At 47.1% G+C, this 19,346-nt stretch overlaps 2 protein-coding genes across 3 annotated transcripts in view; one reads left to right on the top strand and one right to left on the bottom strand.

Annotated features, from left to right (window-relative positions):
- Positions 1-1,258: 1,258 nt before the first annotated feature.
- Cnot8 (CCR4-NOT transcription complex subunit 8) lies at positions 1,259-16,004 on the bottom strand. 2 transcript variants are annotated; one of them, XM_036197848.1, is made up of 7 exons: positions 15,823-16,004; positions 9,803-10,009; positions 7,946-8,139; positions 5,681-5,842; positions 4,853-4,997; positions 3,929-4,039; positions 1,259-2,465 (listed from the first exon to the last, which is right to left on the bottom strand). In XM_036197848.1, the coding sequence occupies exons 2-7, from the start codon at positions 9,917-9,919 to the stop codon at positions 2,316-2,318; spliced, it is 879 nt and encodes a 292-aa protein (XP_036053741.1). In that variant the 5' UTR covers positions 9,920-10,009; positions 15,823-16,004; the 3' UTR covers positions 1,259-2,315. The 2 variants fall into 2 exon arrangements, with proteins under 2 accessions (XP_036053741.1, XP_036053742.1); XM_036197849.1 differs by lacking the exon at positions 15,823-16,004 and adding an exon at positions 14,087-14,117.
- A 170-nt stretch (positions 16,005-16,174) lies between these two features.
- The window catches only part of Faxdc2 (fatty acid hydroxylase domain containing 2), a 36,050-nt gene continuing 32,878 nt past the window's right edge, over positions 16,175-19,346 (top strand). Inside the window, exon 1 of the mRNA XM_036197840.1 lies at positions 16,175-16,873. The gene's annotated coding sequence lies outside the window, so the exon portion shown is untranslated. The remainder of the gene's footprint in view (positions 16,874-19,346) is intronic.

Raw genomic sequence — 19,346 nt, 5'->3', positions numbered from 1 at the left:
ACTCTTGTAGATCACCTGCCTCTGCCTCTCACGTGCTGGGACTATAAGCGTGTGCCTCCACCGGGCCCTCTTCCACCTCTTACTGGCTACCTAGTGCTCTGGATCTGCTCTCACTGTTCCCTACGCCCACCCCACCCCCCTTTTCTGCACCTTCACCTCCTACCTCTTAGCATCTCGCCCTGCATCAAATCTGGCCCAGCTGCTGCCATCTTGCCTGAGTTAATTCACCCCTTAACCTCAGCTTTAAAAAATTTTTCTAAAGTCACTCCCTTCCCCTAACCCTTAATTTCAGTTAGGTTATATTTGTGTAGGCTTTTACCTGTAGTGAGGGGGACAGTGTCCTCTATTCACCCCAACATCTACTAGAGCGAATGGATAATGGGTACTTAATGAAAGCTCATTGGCTGAATAAACTAGTAAACTAAGATACTCATTGGTAATTTGGAAACAGGACTCACATGCCAGCATTGGCTGACAAGAGGCTTAAGGTTGCTCAACCTTGCAAACAGAACCGTGGAATCCAAGGTCAGCAGCACACAGGGCTGAACTCTGGTCACCAAAAGCTGTTCTCTTCCTCCCTGCCTAGCACCGTTTCCATCAGAGGACACCCACCTTTGCACAGCCCTGTGTGCTCACGTGACACTGCTTGTCAGTTCTCACAGACCTTGTTCCCTTCCTCTATGTAATGCTTACAGTCCCACTTTTCAGCACTTTGGCCTGTCCTCTGAGAAAAGCTCACTTCTTTAAATGTTCCAGGGCACCCCTCCTGAGAACCACTCTGCTACCCTCACACAGATCTCGAGTGCAAACCTGCCAGCCAGAGATTTCGATCTGTTGGGTACAGTGGTGCAAATCTACACTCCTTGCTACTCAGGGGGATGGCTTGGAAGTCAGGGCCAGCCTATGTAACACAAGGCCCTGACGAGAAGGACCCTCAAGAAATGCTTTCTAGAAGGGTCCCAATACTTGACTGACAGCCTTACCTTTTTGTGCCAGCAGAAAAGACTGGAAAAAAACTAAATTAGGAAGTCTGAAGTTCAATGTATCCTACAGAATTCCACTGAGCCTAACCCACTATATATGAGTAGCCAGGGAGAATACAATTGAAGCTACTCTACTGTCCTATTAAGACCCACCTGCCAGCAGGGTGTGAGCTTGTGCTCCTCAATGAGACCTTTCTTCCAAGGCTGATTGGTTCTCAGGTAAGCCAATCCTGACACAGATACCAGTTCCTAGCCAACAAAGACCACACCTTATGCCAATGGTTAAAAAGCAATCTTTATTTTACAAAATTAAAAACATAAATAATATTTACAAGCATCTTAAATACCAGCTTTAATACCTGACATTTTGTAATCATTTCAAATTCAGTTCCCCACAAGCTTTTGTAAGACCACTCCAACTTCAGAGAGCTGCTGCTGTCTCTGACTCCCCAGGAAGTTTCTGCTTTCTCAAAATTGTACTTTCTGTAGTCATTAAAAAAACAAAACAAAACAGTGTGCTTCCTAAATGCCTAACCTTAAAAAACACTAGGCTTCTGAGCACAGCTGTGTGTGGGGATGATTCCAGGAGGGCTGAGGTGCACTCCCTTGCTGCCCTGCTCACAAGCACTCCTGTGACTTTTCTAAGACTCACACTCTAGAGCTCAGCTCTACCACCTGGTCATCTCAGGTTTCTAAATACAAGCAGGGGAAATGGATGCTAAGAACACAGCTGATTGAGATCACCCTGCGGAGGACAAAAGGGACCTGGAGCATGACCTAGTCTCGGGAAGTTCACCTGAAAAGGTGACTTGCGGTGAGGCTCAGGAGCCCGCTAACCACAGAAAGGAGAGCGGCAGAACTCTCCAGATTTCAGCACGGCAGTCATGGAATCAATTTAACAGTCAGGACTGCCGTCTGGAGAAGCCCTGATGAGGGCAGGCAGAGCCTGCTGCTGCTGCTGCAGACCTAATTCCCAAGAACATACACCATGTTCCCTGGCAGCCTCGGCTCACGTGAGAATCTCACAGAGCAGCAAAGCCAAAAGAAAAAGAAGGACAACACACAAGAGTCAGATACATTTTACTGGTTTGTTTCAGACATCCCAGAGGTTTAAAAAGGTGTCCACGGAGCCATGGATGCTGGTGGCAGGAGGCAGCAGAGGGGCGTGGGCATGAGGATAAGGAAGACTTGTTTACAGATTCAGAGCAAACCCCTTCTTCTGGTTCTAAAATAAAGGCATCTTTAAACAGAAACCCAGTCTCTGCTCGGAGCAGACGCCACAGGTCAGTGGCTGGGGCGGATGATGGCCCAGGTGGCAGGATGCACTTGCTGTCACTGCTGCATGTTGTTGATCATGGCCAGGATGCTCATCTTCTCCTGGGCAGAGTCCACATCCTCATTCTGCTTCTGAGCCACTCCTGTGCCCAGGCCATAGAGGCGCCCACAGTACTTGGCATCATCAATACTGTCCTCAAAGAATAGCTGCAGAACAGGACAGAACCAGCTGAGAATGGGGCCAGGAGTCATGCCACCTTCCAGCTGCTCAGGCCCTGACACTAACTCAGCAACACCAAACATCTCCCACACAGGCACCAGCCTCTGCTTCCTAAACAGACTTGGTATTCCTGTGATCTGCCACTGCTGGGAAGCCTGGGCTGCTGCCAGGCAAGGCAGTGACTAAGAACTCAGGTTTGCCAAGTCACTTCAACTCCATTCCATCATGGTTCCTACAAAAGTTCATGAAAGCCCGGTGAGGTGGCGCATACATGGGATCCTAGCACCCGAGGTGAGGCAGAAAGTGACTGAGGAGATCGTGGACAATGAGCACTCAGCAGCAGCTCAACCTTACTACTATCACTGGGCAAGAGCTGTCCAATCCAATCCCAAGATGTTGAGCACAGCCTTGGCCAGAAGCACCACCTCTGCTAAGTATAACAAGAAACATCTCCAAGACATTACCAAACGTGCCAGTTGGCTACCACTAACTTAATACACTTGTTACTATTTCGATCGAAAATGTTCCTAGAAATCCTTGTGTTGAAGGCTTAGCACCAACTTAAAGGGTTACCAGGAAATGGTAAAACCTTGAGAAGGTGAAACTCAGTTGGGGGGAGTGAAGTTGTCAGGGCCAGCCCCTGTACTCAGCCTCTTCCTCTGTGCCCAAGCCACCAGAGATGAACAGACCTCCTGCCAGACCCTAGCATTCTGATGCTCTGGCTTGCCAGAGCAGACAGAGCCAGCCAATCATTGGCCAAAATCTCTGAAGTTGTAAACCAAAATAAAAAGTCCTTTGAAGTTGATGGCCTCAGGTATTTTGTCACAGCCACAGAAAACTAGTTCAACAAACACTTGAACTTGTAATTGTACTTAAAAGCAGCAAAAAGGAAATCTAACTGGTTACGGCAGCTCACAGCTGTAATCCAGACTCTAGGAGGCCGAGGCAAGGGTTCAAGGAGCCCCAGCACTTAAGAGGCAGATCTCTACATAAGAGTTTAAAGCCAGTCAGGGTTACACAGTGAGACACAGAAAAAACAAAAACAATGAATTAAAAGAAAAATGTCAACAAAATTGTAACTTTTCTTTCTTTTCCTCTTCTTCCTTGAGGTAGGGTTTCTGTGTATCCCTGGCTGTTCTGGAACTCACTGTAGACCAGGCTGGCCTCCAACTCAAGAGCTCCACCTGCCTCTGCCTCCCAAGAGCTGGCTGGGATTAAAGGCATGTGCCACCACCCGGCTTCCACTGTAATTTTCAGTCATATTCCTCTTCAAATATATTTTAAAACTTACAGAGTAGGTAAATAAGCCGAAAGAGAAATTCCTCTTCATTAGAGAAACAATCTTTAGCCCAAGGGGGTAAACTAACAAACAATACTCCTACTGTAGAAAGCAGAAGAGAAGAAAGGAGAAGCTGCCTCGAAACTCAGAGGCCTCACACTGGAGCATTACCTCTTTCATCCTGAAGAAAGCCATCCCTGTCAGCAGGGAGTCTGAGCCTGCTTGATGCTGCCTTCCAATCCTCTGCAAATCCAACTGATCAGCCACTTCCTGAAGACCTCCCTAGAGAACAGAAAACAGAGATGTCACATACCAATACTGTTCTCCTGGACTTGAGGAAAGTCTACTCGAGAGTTCATTTAGCAGTGGGACAGGCCTCTCATCTAACAGGCCTCAGTAGCCACTTCTCAGGTTTTCACTCTGTTCTTCCCAAACAGTACACTATGTGCATGCAGAGTTGAGAAGACAACTTTCCCAAGTCAGTGCTCTCCTACCACACAGGTTGCAGAGATCAGACTCGGGTCCATCAGGTTTGGCGGCAGGCTCCTTCACCCACTCAGCCATCTCACAGGCCCAACTCCTTGAACTTCTGTTTTGTTTTGTTTTGGGGGAAAAGGGTTTCTCTGTGTAGCCATAGCTGTCCTGGAATTCACTCTGTAGATCAGACTGGCCTCGAACTCACAGAGATCCGCCTATCTCTGCCTTCCGAGTACTAGGATTAAAGGTGTGCACCACCACCATCCAGCCTTCCTGAACTTTTAAAAAGTTAAAAACCCCTCAGACTGTAGGACAGTGCGGGCCTGTCATGACACACTGCACATAGCTTCATGTCACCAACTTCTTTAGGAGGTTCTCAGGCCTAAGAGGAAGGCAGCCAGCCTCAAGAGGCAAGAAATAGACCCTTTTGGTGCCCAAGTTACCAACAAAGACAGCTACAGAGGAAGGCCCGTGCCACTCAGCGCAATCAACACCCTCTTTAGGAAGACCGGCAGGCCTCAAAAAAACCACGCTGGATACATCAGTAAAGCAAAACAAGTCTTGGGTTTGGAGTTTGCTTGTTTTGTTACAAATATTAAGGAGAATGTTGTCTGTTACCTTAAGATTTTTGCAGCTCTTCATCAGGTATTTCACATCGTAAATAGATGGGAAGAAAAGATTGAGGATGTGGAAAAACTCATGTTCTTCTTCTGGCAATCGAGAATCTGTCAGCAGCTTTACCATGTAGCCAAAATCGTAACCACTGCAGGGAGGATGAAGCGGGTGTCAGAGGTCAGGTCCACCAGCCCAGGGTTAAAGTACCTCCCGAGTCAGGCTGGGCCCTGACTGATCTGAACTTGACATCCAGAAGCCGCCATGGGAAGCAAACAAGAACCCAAGAGTTTGTGTTCATTTGAGTCATCACAACTCAATTGTAGGGGCCACAGAGAAGGACCAGCTAAAAGAGCAATCCTAAGGATCAGAGTTCAAATCCCAGCACCCATATCAGAGAGCTCACAAATTCCTGTAACAAAAGCTCCAAAGGGTCCAACATCCTCTTCTGGACTCCCTGGGCACCAGCACAGGCACACATGTGCATACACACACACCTTTAAAAACAAAAGCCCTCCAAGAGTATTGAAAGAATATCTGCCATCTTAGACCTTAGAAAGGACAAGCCACGCCAGGCTGAAAACAACCAAGCACACAGCACCCTCCATCCACCTGGAACACAGCACTGAGGATATGTGCAGCAAAGCCTGTGTGTGTGTTCCAGTGCTCCCTAAACACTGGACACATGAGCACCACCTCCAACTTCACACTGCTGCTGCCAAAGAGCCGACAGGACTCCAATCAACAAGAATTCAGTTCCTCTCCAATGAGCCCAAAGTCTGAAGGCGGAAGCGGTGAAGGAAGAGACAGAGGCCACGGTGCCCAGGAACTGACCTGTGAAATGAAAGCCACTTGACATTGTCACAGAGAACCACTCCCGATGTCATAAGCAGCTCTGCGAAGTGCAGTGTGTCGATCCCTTCCTCCTCATGCTTCTGGAACTGTAGCCCTGAGTTTGCAAGGAGGTCTATGGAGTCCTGGGAGTACATGTCCTCTCTGAAAAACAAGGGGTCAGTGTGCGCTGGGGGTGTGATGAGACAGAAGCAGAAGATACCACCATCAGCTTATAATTTAGAAACACAGCATCGCCGGGCGGTGGTGGCGCACGCCTTTAATCCCAGCACTCGGGAGGCAGAGCCAGGAGGATCTCTGTGAGTTCAAGGCCAGCCTGGACTACAGAGTGAGTTCCAGGACAGGAGCAAAGCTACACGGAGAAACCCTGTCTCGAGAAAAAAAAAAAAAAAAAGAAACACAGCATCCCTGAAACACCCCACAAACCAACAGGTATGTATTTACAGAAGATCAACATCCTCTCACTTTAGTGTTTAAGTAACTGAATGAGTTAGAGTTGTGAGCCACCATTGAGTGCTAGGAATCAAGCCCAGGTCTTCCAGAAGGGCAGCCAGTGCCTTAACCACTGAACCACTCTTCCAGCCCATTTTTCAGTTTTGTTTTCAATCTCTTTAAAGATTTATTTATTTGATGTATATGGGTGTTTTGTTTGCACGTACATCTGCACACCAGAAGAGGGCACTCAGACCCCATTATAGAACCTGCCATGTGGTAGCTGAGACTGGAACTGAGGACCTCTGGAAGACTAGCCCTAGGTGCTCTCAACCACTAAGCCCTTGTTTTTTAATTTGTAATCATACATATTTTTACTCCTTTATACTATTTACAATAGAATTATACAAAACAAATGAAACAGAACTAAAGTTTATTCTAAAAATAATCAAAAAGGAGGGGCAGGAGAGGAGGCTCAGAATGTAAGAACTCTTGCTGCCTGTGCAGGGGACCCAGGTTCGGTTCTCAGCACCCACATGGTGGCTCACAACTATCTGTAACACCAGTCCCGGGGGGATCTGATGCACTCTTCTGACTTCTGTGGACACCAGGCATATACATGATACACAGACATACACGCAGGCAAAATATTCACACACATACAATTTAAAAATCTTTTAAAAAAGAAAATACCTCCTGTTGCAGAATATTTGATCACACTGTGTAAAAATGTGCCACTGTTTTACTCTGGTTGGTTTAAAGAGCTGAATGGCCAATAGCTAGGCAGGAGAGGAGAGGAGGGACTTCCAGGCAGAGAAAGGAACTCAGGTGCATGAGGGAGTCGGGTGTACAGAATGGAGGAGAGGTAAAGAGCCACGTTGCAGAATGTAGATTAATAGAAACTGGTTAGGTTTAAGAGCTAGTGGGACAAGCCTAAACTAAGACCAAGCTTCCATAATAAGTCTCTGTGTCATTATATTTGGGGGCTGGCAGTCCAAAGAAAGTCTAACAAGAAAGACCAGCTACAATCTACTCAGATCTTTTGCTAGTTTTTTGTTTTGTTTTTATTTTAAGGTAGGGAATTTGAGACAAGTTCCATTCATTACGTAGTCCTGGCTGTCCTGGAACTTACAATGTAGCCCAGGCTGGCCTTGAACCTACAGAGACCCGCCTGCCCCTGCCTCCTGAGTACTGGGATTGAAGGTGTGCACCACTACAGCCTATCTTTTGACAATTTTTAACTGGGTTGTCTCTCTTCTGTGGTACTGGGGATAAATCCATGGCCTCAAATATGCTATTCCACTGAGCTACACACCAGCCTACATTTCCTTTTTAGGCTAAATTGCAAGAGTTCTTTAAGGAAAACTAAGCTTGCCAGACATGGTGTGTATGCCTATAGTCCCAGTACTCTGGAGGCAGAGGCAAACAGATCTCTGAGTTTGAGGCTGGCCTGGTATACATAGCAAGTTCCAAGACGGCCAGGGCTGCATAAAGATCCTATCTTTAAAAAAAAAAAAAAAAAAAGAGGAAACCTCCTCTCTGTTTTAACACCTACGTATGTTCATGAAGTAAAAATATAATTAGTGTGTAGTAGCACACACCTTTAATCCCACAACTCTGGAGGCATAGATCTATGGATTTCTATGAGTTCAAGGCCAGCCTGGTCTACATAGCAAGTTCCAGGACAGCCAGATACATAATAAAGACCCTGTCTCAAAAAAAAAAAAAAAAAAAAAAGCTTTGGTTAGTAAAACCTACAGCAATCAGTAACGTAGCCATCTAAGAATAACACCGAGGGGTCTCTCAGACACTTACGTCAGGTTGAACTTGAAGTTGAACTGCCATGTGTTGATTCCAGAAGGGTACTCCCCTTTCTCGTTTGTGAACGTGAGGCCCAGCTGGATGATTTTTAGAAGGTCAACATTGCACCGTAAAAGCTGATACTGGTAATCTATGGAGCTTCGAAATTCACCAATTGGTCGTACCACAACACCCGGAAACTCTGTGTCCTAGGAACAAAAGCCTCTCACCATTAAGTCTCACCAAACTGGGTGCTGAGCTAGCAACTCATGAGCAAAATTGTTCTTCAGTTTATAGAGTCCCAAGATAAACTCCCAAAGTCTGCAACACAACAGGACACAGGACAGGGACTGGGTAACTGCAAAGGAGATGTGAAGTCAGGTAGGAACCTTTTTTTAATAACTGTATTTCATGTGCATTGGTATCTAGACTGCACATGTCTGCATGAGGGTGTCAGACTCCCCAGAACTGGAGTTACAGATAGTGGTGAGCTGTCATGTGGGTGCTGAGAATTGAACCTGGGTCCTCTGGAAGAGTAACAAGTGCTTTCCATCTCTCCAGACCCCAGGTAGGAGCTTCTAATGAGGTAAATACAAATACAGCCAGGTTGGATGTGGTGGCTCACAGGATCTTTGCTTCTTCGCATTAGCTTCTTTGTGTGACTTACGCTTGAGAGCAGCATGCCTGCTGGCCTGCCGTTCAGAACTCTCATCTTGGTCTAGTCTTTTTACTAAGGACAAATGCAGCCTTTCTTTTTCTTGAGTGACTACCTCATTGCTGTGTATATATAAAACCTTTTCCCCCTTATGAAGCCCAGACTGACCTAAATCTCTGGTCTTGAACCCCTGATCTCCCTGGCCCCCAGTGTCAGGATTACGGGCTCTTAGCCTGCTGGAGAGCTTGAGGGACTAGCAACACTTCTCACGGACAGAGTAGTGAAAGCAGGGTTGAAGACAGTGGCAAGCAGCAAGCCTGGAGTGGGACAGAGCACCTACTTGCTCAGGGGCTGGTCCAAGACAAGCCTCACTTTACCTGAGGTCAGGCCGGAGAGTGAGCCAGAGTACCAGATCTTCCCACTTGACCAGAAATGCCAGATCTGGAATTTGACATCTCCTAACTTTTCAGTGCTAGCAACAAAATGAATATTTTGAAAACAGAAGGCAGGCAGGCATGCTGGCAGGTGCCTGTAATCCTAGCACATGGGAGATGGAGGCAGGAGTTCAGGAGGTCAAGTCATACTCCTGATACACAGCAAGTTCAAGAGGAGCCTGTGTTACATGAAACCGTATCTCCAAATTTAAGAAATAAATACCAGCCGGGCAGTGATGATGCATGTCTTTAATCCCTGCACTCAGGTGGAAGAGCCAGGCAGATCTCTGTGAGTTCGAGGCCAGCCTGGTCTACAGGGTGAGATCCAGGACAGGCACCAAAAATACACAGAGAAACCCTGTCTCAAAAAAACAAAAAAAGAACGAACGAACGAACGACCACATGGTCAAATGCACACGTGTGAAGAGATACACCTATGGGGCTGAGGCAGGTCAGATGCTAGAGCACTTGTCCAGCACCACACATGCAATGGGCACAATGGTGCATACTGACAATCTCAGCTAAGAAGGCAGAAGCAGGAAGATCAACATAAGTTCGGTTCCAGGCCTGCCTTGGCTACCTAGTGAGTGCTGGGCTAGCCAGAGCTACCTATCCAGATCCTAAAATAAACAAAAATAAAAACATAAGAGATTTTCAAACAGAGGCACATTACAAAAACTTGTAATAGAGGCTGTGCCCTCCTCAGAGATACTGGCTCCCTTGATTCACAGAAGAAATGCAGATTTTTGTCAGTCTAACCTTTGGTGGTAAGGACCTACTCACCATGGCGATGTAGCTATAGCTGAGGACAATCTCCCGGATCTTCCTCATCTCTTCTTCAAGGTTGCTGGCCCACACCTCACAGATGACCTGACTGTTTTCCACAAGTGCCGCAGGCATCCTGAAGGCGCCTGAGGAGCCACCGTGAGGTAACTATGTTAGCGAACACGCCTCCTTCTGTTTGGTTTGATTGTCCACACTGGGTCCAATCTAGATTGAAAGATTTTGAAATCACATAAGTTTATACTATGGTGTATGATGCCAACAAAACAAACATCAAAATTGTATTTTAGCCAGATACAGTGACCCATATATACGATCCCAATGTTCAGGAGGCCAAGGCAGAAGGATGGAGAGTTTAAGACCAGCCTGGACTACCAATTGCATTCATTCAAGGTCAGCCAGGGCTATATAGCAAGACCCTGTCTCAAAACAAATAACAAGCAATGGTAGCCCTCGCCTTTAAAAATCCCAGCATTTGGGAGGCAGAGGCAGAGTTCAAGGCCAGCCTGGTCTCCGGAAGAATTCCAGCATAGCCAAGGCTATTGTTACACGAAGAAACCCTGTCTCGAAACAACACCCCCCCCCCAAAAAAAACCCTGAGTTTTACCATAACTTCATTAACACAATCAGTACATTCAGCCTCCACTACCTATGGAGTGTTTACAATTGCCTTTGTCAAGTTTGTTCTCTTTCAATACAAAGAAAAGCCCTACTTGCTAACCTGAACTTTTTTTTGGGGGGGGTGGGGTTCGAGACAGGCTTTCTCTGTGTAGCTTTGTGCCTTTCCTGGAGCTCACTCTGTAGCCCAGACTGGCCTGGAACTCACAGAGATCCGCCTGGCTCTGACTCCCGAGTACTGGGATTAAAGGCATGTGCACCACCACCCGGCCTTTTTTTGGTTTTTCGAGACAGGGTTTCTCTTGTGTAGTTTTGATGCCTGTCCTGGACCAGGCTGTACACCAGGCTGGCCTCGAACTCACAGAGATCCACCTGGCTCCCAGGTGCTGGGATTAAAGGCATGCACCACCCACCACCAGCCTAACATAAACCCTTAACAATGACATTAAAAAAGGGAAGTTATTGGGGGTATGGTGGCACAAAACTTTAATCCCAACACTCAGGAGGCAGAGGCAGGTGGTTCTCTGTGAGTTTGAGGCCAGCCTGGTCTACACAGTGAGTTCTAGGACAGCCAGGGCTACACAGAAACACTGTCTCAGGAAAAAAGGAGGGCAGCTACTAGTGTCTACGTTTTTTAGATTTGTTTTGTGTGTACATGCATGTCTTTATACCATGCTCATGCAGTGCACAAAGGCCAGAAGAGGGCATCAAATCCCTTGGGGCTGTATTTAGAGATGGTTGTGAACCACTGTGTTGGGTTGGTGACATATTGGGAACCAAACCTGGATTTTCTGCAAGAGCAGCAAATGCTCTTGGCTGCCAAGCCATCTCTGCAGCCCTGTGAGGTCTACTTTTAAGACATAATGCAGAAGAAGCTAAGCACTAACTCCACAATAAGAACTAGGTGGTAGGACTAGAGAAATGGCTCAGCAGTTAAGCACTAGTTACTGCTCTGGCAAAGGACCCAGGTTCAGTTCCTAGTACCCACATGGTAGTTCACTTCCATCCATAATTACAGTTCCGGGTGGTCTGATGCCCTCTTCTGGCCTCCACAGGCACCAGATAGACAAATGGTAAACAGACATTCTACAGGCATTCATGCACATAAAGTAATTAAAAAACAAAAAAAGAATGGCATTAACTTGGGAGCAAGTAAAAATAATTCAAGGACTGGAGAGATGACTCAGTTGGTTAAGAGCACCGACTGCTCTTTCAGATGTCTTGAGTTCAATTCCCAGCAACCACATGGCAGAGCACAACCATCTGTAATGAGATCTGGTGCCCTCTTCTGGCCTGCAGGCATACATGCAGGCAGAACATTATATACATACTAAATCTTACAAAATACAAGACAGCCAGAACTACACAGAAAAACCCTGTCTCGAAAAACCAAAATAATAGTAATAACAATGATGATGATGATGATGATGATGATGACGACGATAATTCAAGCAGGAGCTGACCAATGATCTATACCATGGGAAAAAGTATTCAGATGGGTCAAATTCAACATAATCTGAGCTCAGAAAAACACTGTCACTACAGAAAATCAACACAGAACTCATGTTTAGCAAAACAACCCCAAGATTGATCATTGACATCAAAACACACACATGCACACACATCCCATAAGAAGATGCTTTGGCATTAACTTGGAAAGTTAAACACAAGTTAGAGGCCAGTATAGCAATATAGGGAAACCTTGGGGTGAAGGTGTACAAAATGGCATAAAAGCTTCCTTTTTAAAAAATAATTTTTAATATTTATTTTTATTATTTTATTTGTCTGCATCTGTGCACCATATGGAGGTGGTGAGCCTCCATGTGATTGTTGGGAATCAAACCCAGGTCTTTCACTTTCATAAGAAGTGCCCTTCACCACTAAGCCAACTCTTTAGCCCATAAAAGCTTCCTTTCAATGCAAACCCATTGTAGAGTCTCAACACAATATGTAATGGTGGGCTCCAGTACATATGGGAAAAAAAAAAAGCCAGTAAATGAATTTGAGAGCAAAAAAATAAAAAATAAAAATAAACAGTAAATGAATTTGAGGAGTTTCTAAAGACCAGAACAAGGGAAATCCTTGTTTTCTACCTCAGAACTGATAGGTGCCAGAGACTCCAGAAGAGAGCAAGGATCATTGTTTTTGTTAGGGTTCAGTTTTTTGTTTTTAGACAAGGTTTCTCTGTGTAACGGCCTTGGCTATCCTGGATCGCCCTCTGTAGACGAGGCTGAACTGGAACTCAGGAGGCCTGTCTTTGCCTCCTGAGTGCTGGGATTAAAGGCGAGCACCACTTGAGCACCTGGCTGAAGATCCGTCTTGATGCTGTCTACTTCTCCTTCTGAGACCTTTCATTCCAGGCAGTGTACACTTCACAGGTGCTTCCTTGAAACTGAAAACTTAAGTGACTGTGTGGTAGCTCCCAGCATACACACACATGTTGGCAGCTACTTCTTAAAGGCACAGTCCATTTCTTCTCCTGTTTTTGTTCTATTAATGAAGGCTTGCAAGTGAACTAATAGAGGAGGGGATGTACATTCACAATGAATGTGCAGCAAATTCAACTTCCTGACAACTGAGAAAATGTTTGCTCAGAGTTCCCCAGACTGGCCTCTAAACCTGTAACAATCCTCCTGTCTCTGCCCCCCAAGTGCTGCAGTACAGGCATGAGCCACTTCATTTGACTCCTGAAGTCATTTTCCATGCCTGTGAAACAGGTGCCAAGACCGTGTTTCCTGGACACAAGCACGAACTTCAGAAGGTAAGTAAGAGGGTGTCACTCCTGAACTTTTCAGAGATGTTCCCATTCAAGCAGAAGGGACACAGGCACAAAGAAACAAACAAACAAACCGCACAAAGTTGTTTAAGAGGGAATTTGTTTCAGGATGTCAACCACTTTCAAAGCTACTGCTTGCTACATTATCTGGTAAAGGAGGACGGACTGGCACACAGGAGCAGAGACACCAACCAGCAAAGACCCACAAGACATTCCTGCAGCAAACCTTTCCCTAGCAAATCTGCAGCAATATGAACAGCAGACTCCAGCCCCGAAAGGCAGTGCTTTCCAACTGAAAAACCAAGAGGAGAGTGGTGGCCCGTGCCTCCAGAGGCCAACCTGTGTGCTAAGGCATAGGTAGTTCCAAACCAGCCTTGGCTTGGGACCAGGCAGATCCTCGTGGAATCTAGACAGACATTTAGCTGAGCAAGTGAACTTCCTGAGCCTAATGGCTGCAGGGGAGAGAGAAAACAGCAACCCAATACAAGCCAAGGGCCTCCATTTTCCAGCTGGGGAGCCCAAGCTCCAAGCAGCAGCACGGACTTCTCTATTCAGCATTTCCCCCATATCTCAGAGCAGAATAAGCCTATGCTTTCAAGTACAGTTACAAGTATAACACAGCTCCTAAAGTAACCTCATTACTGAAGTTACAACCAAAAGAACAATAATGAAGTTCATAACTCAAAGAAAAACTGACATAAGATGGCAATCTGCACTCAGAAGGCTGAGGGAGGGTCACCAGGAATTTGAGGCCAGCCAGGGTTTACAGAGGGAAACCTTGCTTTTATTTTATTTTATTTCATTTCACTGTTTTGTTTTTTTGTTTTTTGAGACAAGTCTCTCTAGGTAGCTCTGGCTGTGCTAGAACTCACTCTGTAGACCAAACTGACCTTCACCTCAGAGATCCACCTGCCTCTGCCTCCAAGTGCTGGGATCAAAGGCGTGCGCCACCGCAACCAACCAGCTGAGACTCTGTTTTTAAAAGAAAAGAACACAAACAAAACAGACCAGTTTGGTGGTAAAGGCACTTGCTGCCACGCCTAACTTAAGTTTGGGCCCCAGACTCAATTGATAGAAGAAATTGACCCCCAAATTATAATGACTTCCACATGGCCAACTTGACACATGTGTACACACAATAAAAACATACAATAATATATTATCTAGCTTACAGAAAAGATATAATAACAATATAATAGCTTAAAGGAGAAGAATGGAGCTGGAGAGATGGCTTAGCAGTTAAGAACACCTGCTGCTCTCCCAGAAAACCAGAGTTTGGTTTCCAGCACTCATGTGGGCTGGCTCACAACTGTCTGTACCTCCAGCTCCAGAGAATGTTGACACCTTTTCTGCCTACTTTTGACACAAACACACATGTGACATATATGCACAAAGAGACATACTTAAATAAAATTAATAAAAATTAATCTCTAAAAAAAGTATCCTTCAAAATTCTTTAGGGAGGTTTGGAGATTGAGTCTGAATTTTTTTTTTTAATTTTACAAGATTTATTTTACGTGTATTTGGCCTGCATGCACAGATATGTGCACCATATGCATGCCTGGTGCGATGAATCCCCTACTGGAGTTACAGATAGCTGTGAGCTGCCATGTGGGTGCTGGGAATCGAACCCGGATTCTTCAGAGGAGCACCCAGTGCTCTTAACCACTGAGCCATCGCTTCAGCCCAGTCTACATTCTTCTTTAAAATTTTATTTTTTCCTTTTACTTATGGGTATGTGGAAGGGGTTATGTGCATGTGAGTGCAGCTCTGGCAGGGCCCAGAAGAGAGTACTGGATCCCCTGAAGCTAGAGTTATAGGTGGCTGTGACCCACTTGATGTGGGTGCTGGGTACCGAGCCTGTCCTCTGCATAAGTAGAATACACTTTTAACAGATGAGCGATCTCTCCAACCCCTTAAATCAAAATTTTGATCACACCATGCAACATTTACCTAAAACTTGATCCCCACACCAGCTACATTTGAAACTGCAAAAGGGAAAGGTGTTCACAGAAAGACAGACGTACAGACACATGCACACACCCTCTGCCCTGTGCAGGCTGCAGAGCAAAGATCGCTCCTGATTATCCAAACTTTGGAGCAGGGGTCCCTGTGCATCCAGGTGAGCTATGAAAAGCAAGTAGTGCGAAAGCCAGAAAAATGCTCTTCCTGCCAACAGTGCAGACCGTTCAGCTGAGTGTCTCCTGCTGGTCTGGTTCTGTTTTCGCCAGAGCGTCTGGGAAACAATAAGCTTCACTTCCCTGTTTCAGAAGACTAAACAAAGACTTTGCCGTGCAAGACTGGCGCAGGAGGAAGCAGCGGCCCGTTAGAAGAAATGGCAATAGGTCCCCTCCGGAGCGTTCCAGGTCACAGCCCTGGACTCTGCCGGCGCCCCAACCAGCTTGCTGGCTCTCCCAGGGTGGCCCTACCACGCAAAGCTGCAGCACCCCAAGATCCGAGCAGGGCGGCCTCCGGCCTCCCTCACCACTGATTAAGGCCTCCAAGCCGGACTCCGGGGACCCGGAGCACCGTGGCCTCTGCGCCTCAGTGTTCCCGTGTGTAGGATGGGTCGCCACGGAGGCACTTCCGCTCCACGCTCCTACCCTAAACAACCCAGCCCGCTTACCCTGGCTGGCGGCCCCGCCGAGCGCGGGCTGGCAGCCGAGTCCGGGCAGCAGCGGCCCTTGACCCGGAGCTCTCTTCCCTCTTGCCCCGGATCCGCTCCAGGAACCCAGCGAGCCAGTGAGACGCGAGCCCCGGTGCCCAGAGAGGCCGACGATGCGCACCAAACCAGCGGGCTGCGCCGCTCTACCCTTCGGCCCTCCCGACTCGCCTACTCTCCCGCGTCACTCTAGGCGGGCACGCGCCCGCCCGTCCCCGCTCCGCCCCAAGTGCGCGCTCAGCGTGGGGGGGGGGGGGGACGACTGCGTCCCGCCCCTCTGCGCAGGCGCAGAAGGAGGGGGCTGGGCGGTATTGGAGGACGCGTGCGCAGACTGAGGTGTGACAGACGTGCAACCTCAGACGGCTCGAGACCGCACAGACCGCTCTATGCCTAATCCCTTACGACCCCAGCTGGGTTCTGGGGTATCCTGAGTCGCGCCGCGGGGAAAGACGGACTGTAAAGCTGGCCCCGAGGGCGTGGCCCCTCCGACCAGGTCTCCAATCAAGACGCCCTCCCTAATGTCAGGGCGCATTACGACTATTGGTTGGTGGTGATGGCGCAGGGCACATGGGGTGTGATTTCTCGTTCACAGAACATCCACCCACGGAACCCCTTCTGGGTGATCATTAGCTGGGGGTTGGGGAGCGCCATCAAACCAAGTCATGAATGAGGTCAGCTGAGCACGGCCTCCCAGGACTTGGCCGGAGCATTGCCATGGCAACCGGACGGCCTATGCAGTGCAGCATTACGGGCTGTGCAGTCGGCTCCTAGCGCTGCAAGCGAGTGCAGAGCGCCGGGCAGCCACGAGTCGGAAAGACGACCAGAGCCTTCCCCCCGCTGCCCTGCTGGGGACAGGGCTCTGTTGGCCGCGAGGCCAAGCTGGGATGCACCGTCGCCTCGTGCTCTCCAGAGAGGCAAGAAGACTAAGGCCTCGCAGGAGCCCCGCCCCTTCCCCCGGGAGGAAGTGGGGAGCCTAGTACGGCTCCAGCCTCTATCCCTCTTCAAGGGGCTGTAGGTAAGCGTACAGCAGGTGTCCCCCTTCTGACATCCCATTTCCTAGTCACTCTGCCCTTTTCATTTTAAACTCCTGAAAAGATTCCAAAGTGACTTCCTGGCTAAATAAGAGATTGCTGAAAGCTATTCTCCAGAGAAGTGAAACCCCACAGCCAGCCTTTGGGGTAGAAATGTCAAGGGCAGTGTCTGAACCCCAGCCTTTGCTTCATCTTTCCAGATCTGTAAAATAGTGACACGGATCTCAAAGTTGTGATGAGGATAAAACCCTTGATAGAGCAACCACCGTGGCACCTCAAAGAGGTGAGAGCACTTAGTAACTGTATCCGCCGTGGATTCTCTTTGCAACAATGTTGATGACATTTGTTGCACGGCCGGCCTCTTTGGAGGTGCTGGGTTGTCTAGGCTAGCTAGACACTGTTTTCCCTCAGTCAGTTCGTGTTCAGTGTGTATCTGCGCTCTGCTCACCTACTTGTAATTAGGTTCAGGAAAGGGTGGACCTAGCATGTGTTAGTCATGTGAGAAGAGGCCTTTGACATTCTTGGAATTTTGTTTTTTTCTTGCCACCAATAGGCCTGGTGTGTACTGAAAGAGCTGAACAGGAAACATCCGGTTCCCCCCACACCCTTCACCTAGAGCTTCTCACAGAACACCAGTTGTATTTCAGGAAGCGTTGGAGTAGAGTGTCTGCACTCTAAACAATGGCTGTCAAACTGCAAACCAGAGAAAGTGAGGTTTAAACACATTTCTTCAACTGGAAAAGCATAGTTTTGAAAATACAGAGAAACAGTGTTTCTAGCATGATTTTCTTAAGAGCAGATGATAGCTCTCCATAGCCAGCCTGGCTTCCTCTTACCCCAGTTCTAAACAAAGGTATGCACTTCTTAAAAAAAAACAAACAAAAAAAAAAGAGTACACTATGTGTAAGAAAATAAGATCTAAAGTACTTTTGAGTTAGAAGTATTTTGAATAAGGACAAATACCTCCAGGTTAGTACTAAGTCTGTTTGTGTGCCCACATTTACAATACCTGACATGCTGTAAGCCTACAGATTGCTTTCTGCCCCCTTGAGTCCTCACTCAAGGTCTGTCACTTTATATTCATTTGCTCTCCCTTAGAGCCAGTACTTAGAAACTGGTTTTGGCCACAAAGTAGCTAAAAAGTGGGTTGTGGAAGCAGTAGTTTGCCACTTTTAACCCAGCACTTGGGAGGCAAAGGCAGGTGGATCTCTAGGCCAGCCTGGTCTACAGAGTGAGTTCCAGGACAGCCAGAACTATGCAGAGAAACCCTGTCTCAAAAACAAACAAACAAACAAACAAAAGAAGTGATACTTTATGCCTATAATCCCAGAACATGGAAAGCAGAGGCCAAAAGGTTGCCAAAAGTTCTAGGCCAGTCTGGCCTACCTAGTGAGTTCCAGGCCAGCCAGGGCTATACAGAAGATATTGTCTCAAAAATAAATAAATAAATAGGGGCTAAAGAGATGGCTCAGTCATTCAGAGCACTGGCTGCTCTTCCAAAGGACCTGGGTTCAATTCCCAGCACCCACATGGTAGCTCATAACTGCAATTGTTTTAATTAAATATAAAAACAGGTTAAAGGTCAGTGAGATAGCTTGATGGAGAAACCCTGCCAGGCCTGGAGACATGAGTCAAATCCCCAGGACCCATATTCTGACCTTCACACGTGATCCATGATGTGTACACACACAAATAAATGTTATTGGAAAAATTAAAAGCAGTTTAAAATTCTGGCATCCTGCCTTCACTTAACATCTGTCTCCTTTGTTTTAATTTGGGTCAGATTCCTATATAACTGCACACAGGAGTGTTTATAATTGAAGGAGTGTCTGCCCTAGACAGAGACCAACCGGACCATACCTCATCAAACCTGCTTCATCGTAAAGACCTCTCCCCTAGATAAGGGCCAACCAGGCCACACTTGAGCAAGCCTGCTTCATCACAGACCTCTCACCCGGGCCCAGTCCTCAGTGCCCTCAAAGATGAGAGAAATTTTTACCTCCCATATTCCCAAATGGCTATTTTAATTAAACTCCCTTTGTGCCTTTAGATGTGTGTCATGCTGCGTTCTAAGTATGTGAGCATTTTAATTGCAGCCAACAACAACAACAAAGGAAACAAAAAGAAGAGCCGATGTGGAATGGCTCCGGTTTCTGTGCAGTGATAGGTGGAACCCAGGGCCTTACCAGCAAACACTTTGTCCCTCAGCCACAGCCACAGCCACAGCCTCCAGTTCACTCTTGGAAACCTGTATTACATCTGTTTTGTCTGTATGAGATTTCCCCTTTCCCTTAGAACCTACTAAAGTTTCAGATCTCCTTATACTAGATCTTTAAAGTTGAAGAGACCTTTAAATTTCAAAAACCTGGCCTAGATATGGTAATGCACGCCTGTGATTTTAGCACTCAGGAGCCAGAAGCAAAAGAATTGCCACATGTTAATGGCCAGCCTGGGCTA

This window comes from Onychomys torridus, chromosome 8, assembly GCF_903995425.1.
Source record: "Onychomys torridus chromosome 8, mOncTor1.1, whole genome shotgun sequence".
Classification (NCBI taxonomy): domain Eukaryota; kingdom Metazoa; phylum Chordata; class Mammalia; order Rodentia; family Cricetidae; genus Onychomys; species Onychomys torridus.
This window is presented reverse-complemented; position numbering and strand designations above follow the sequence as displayed.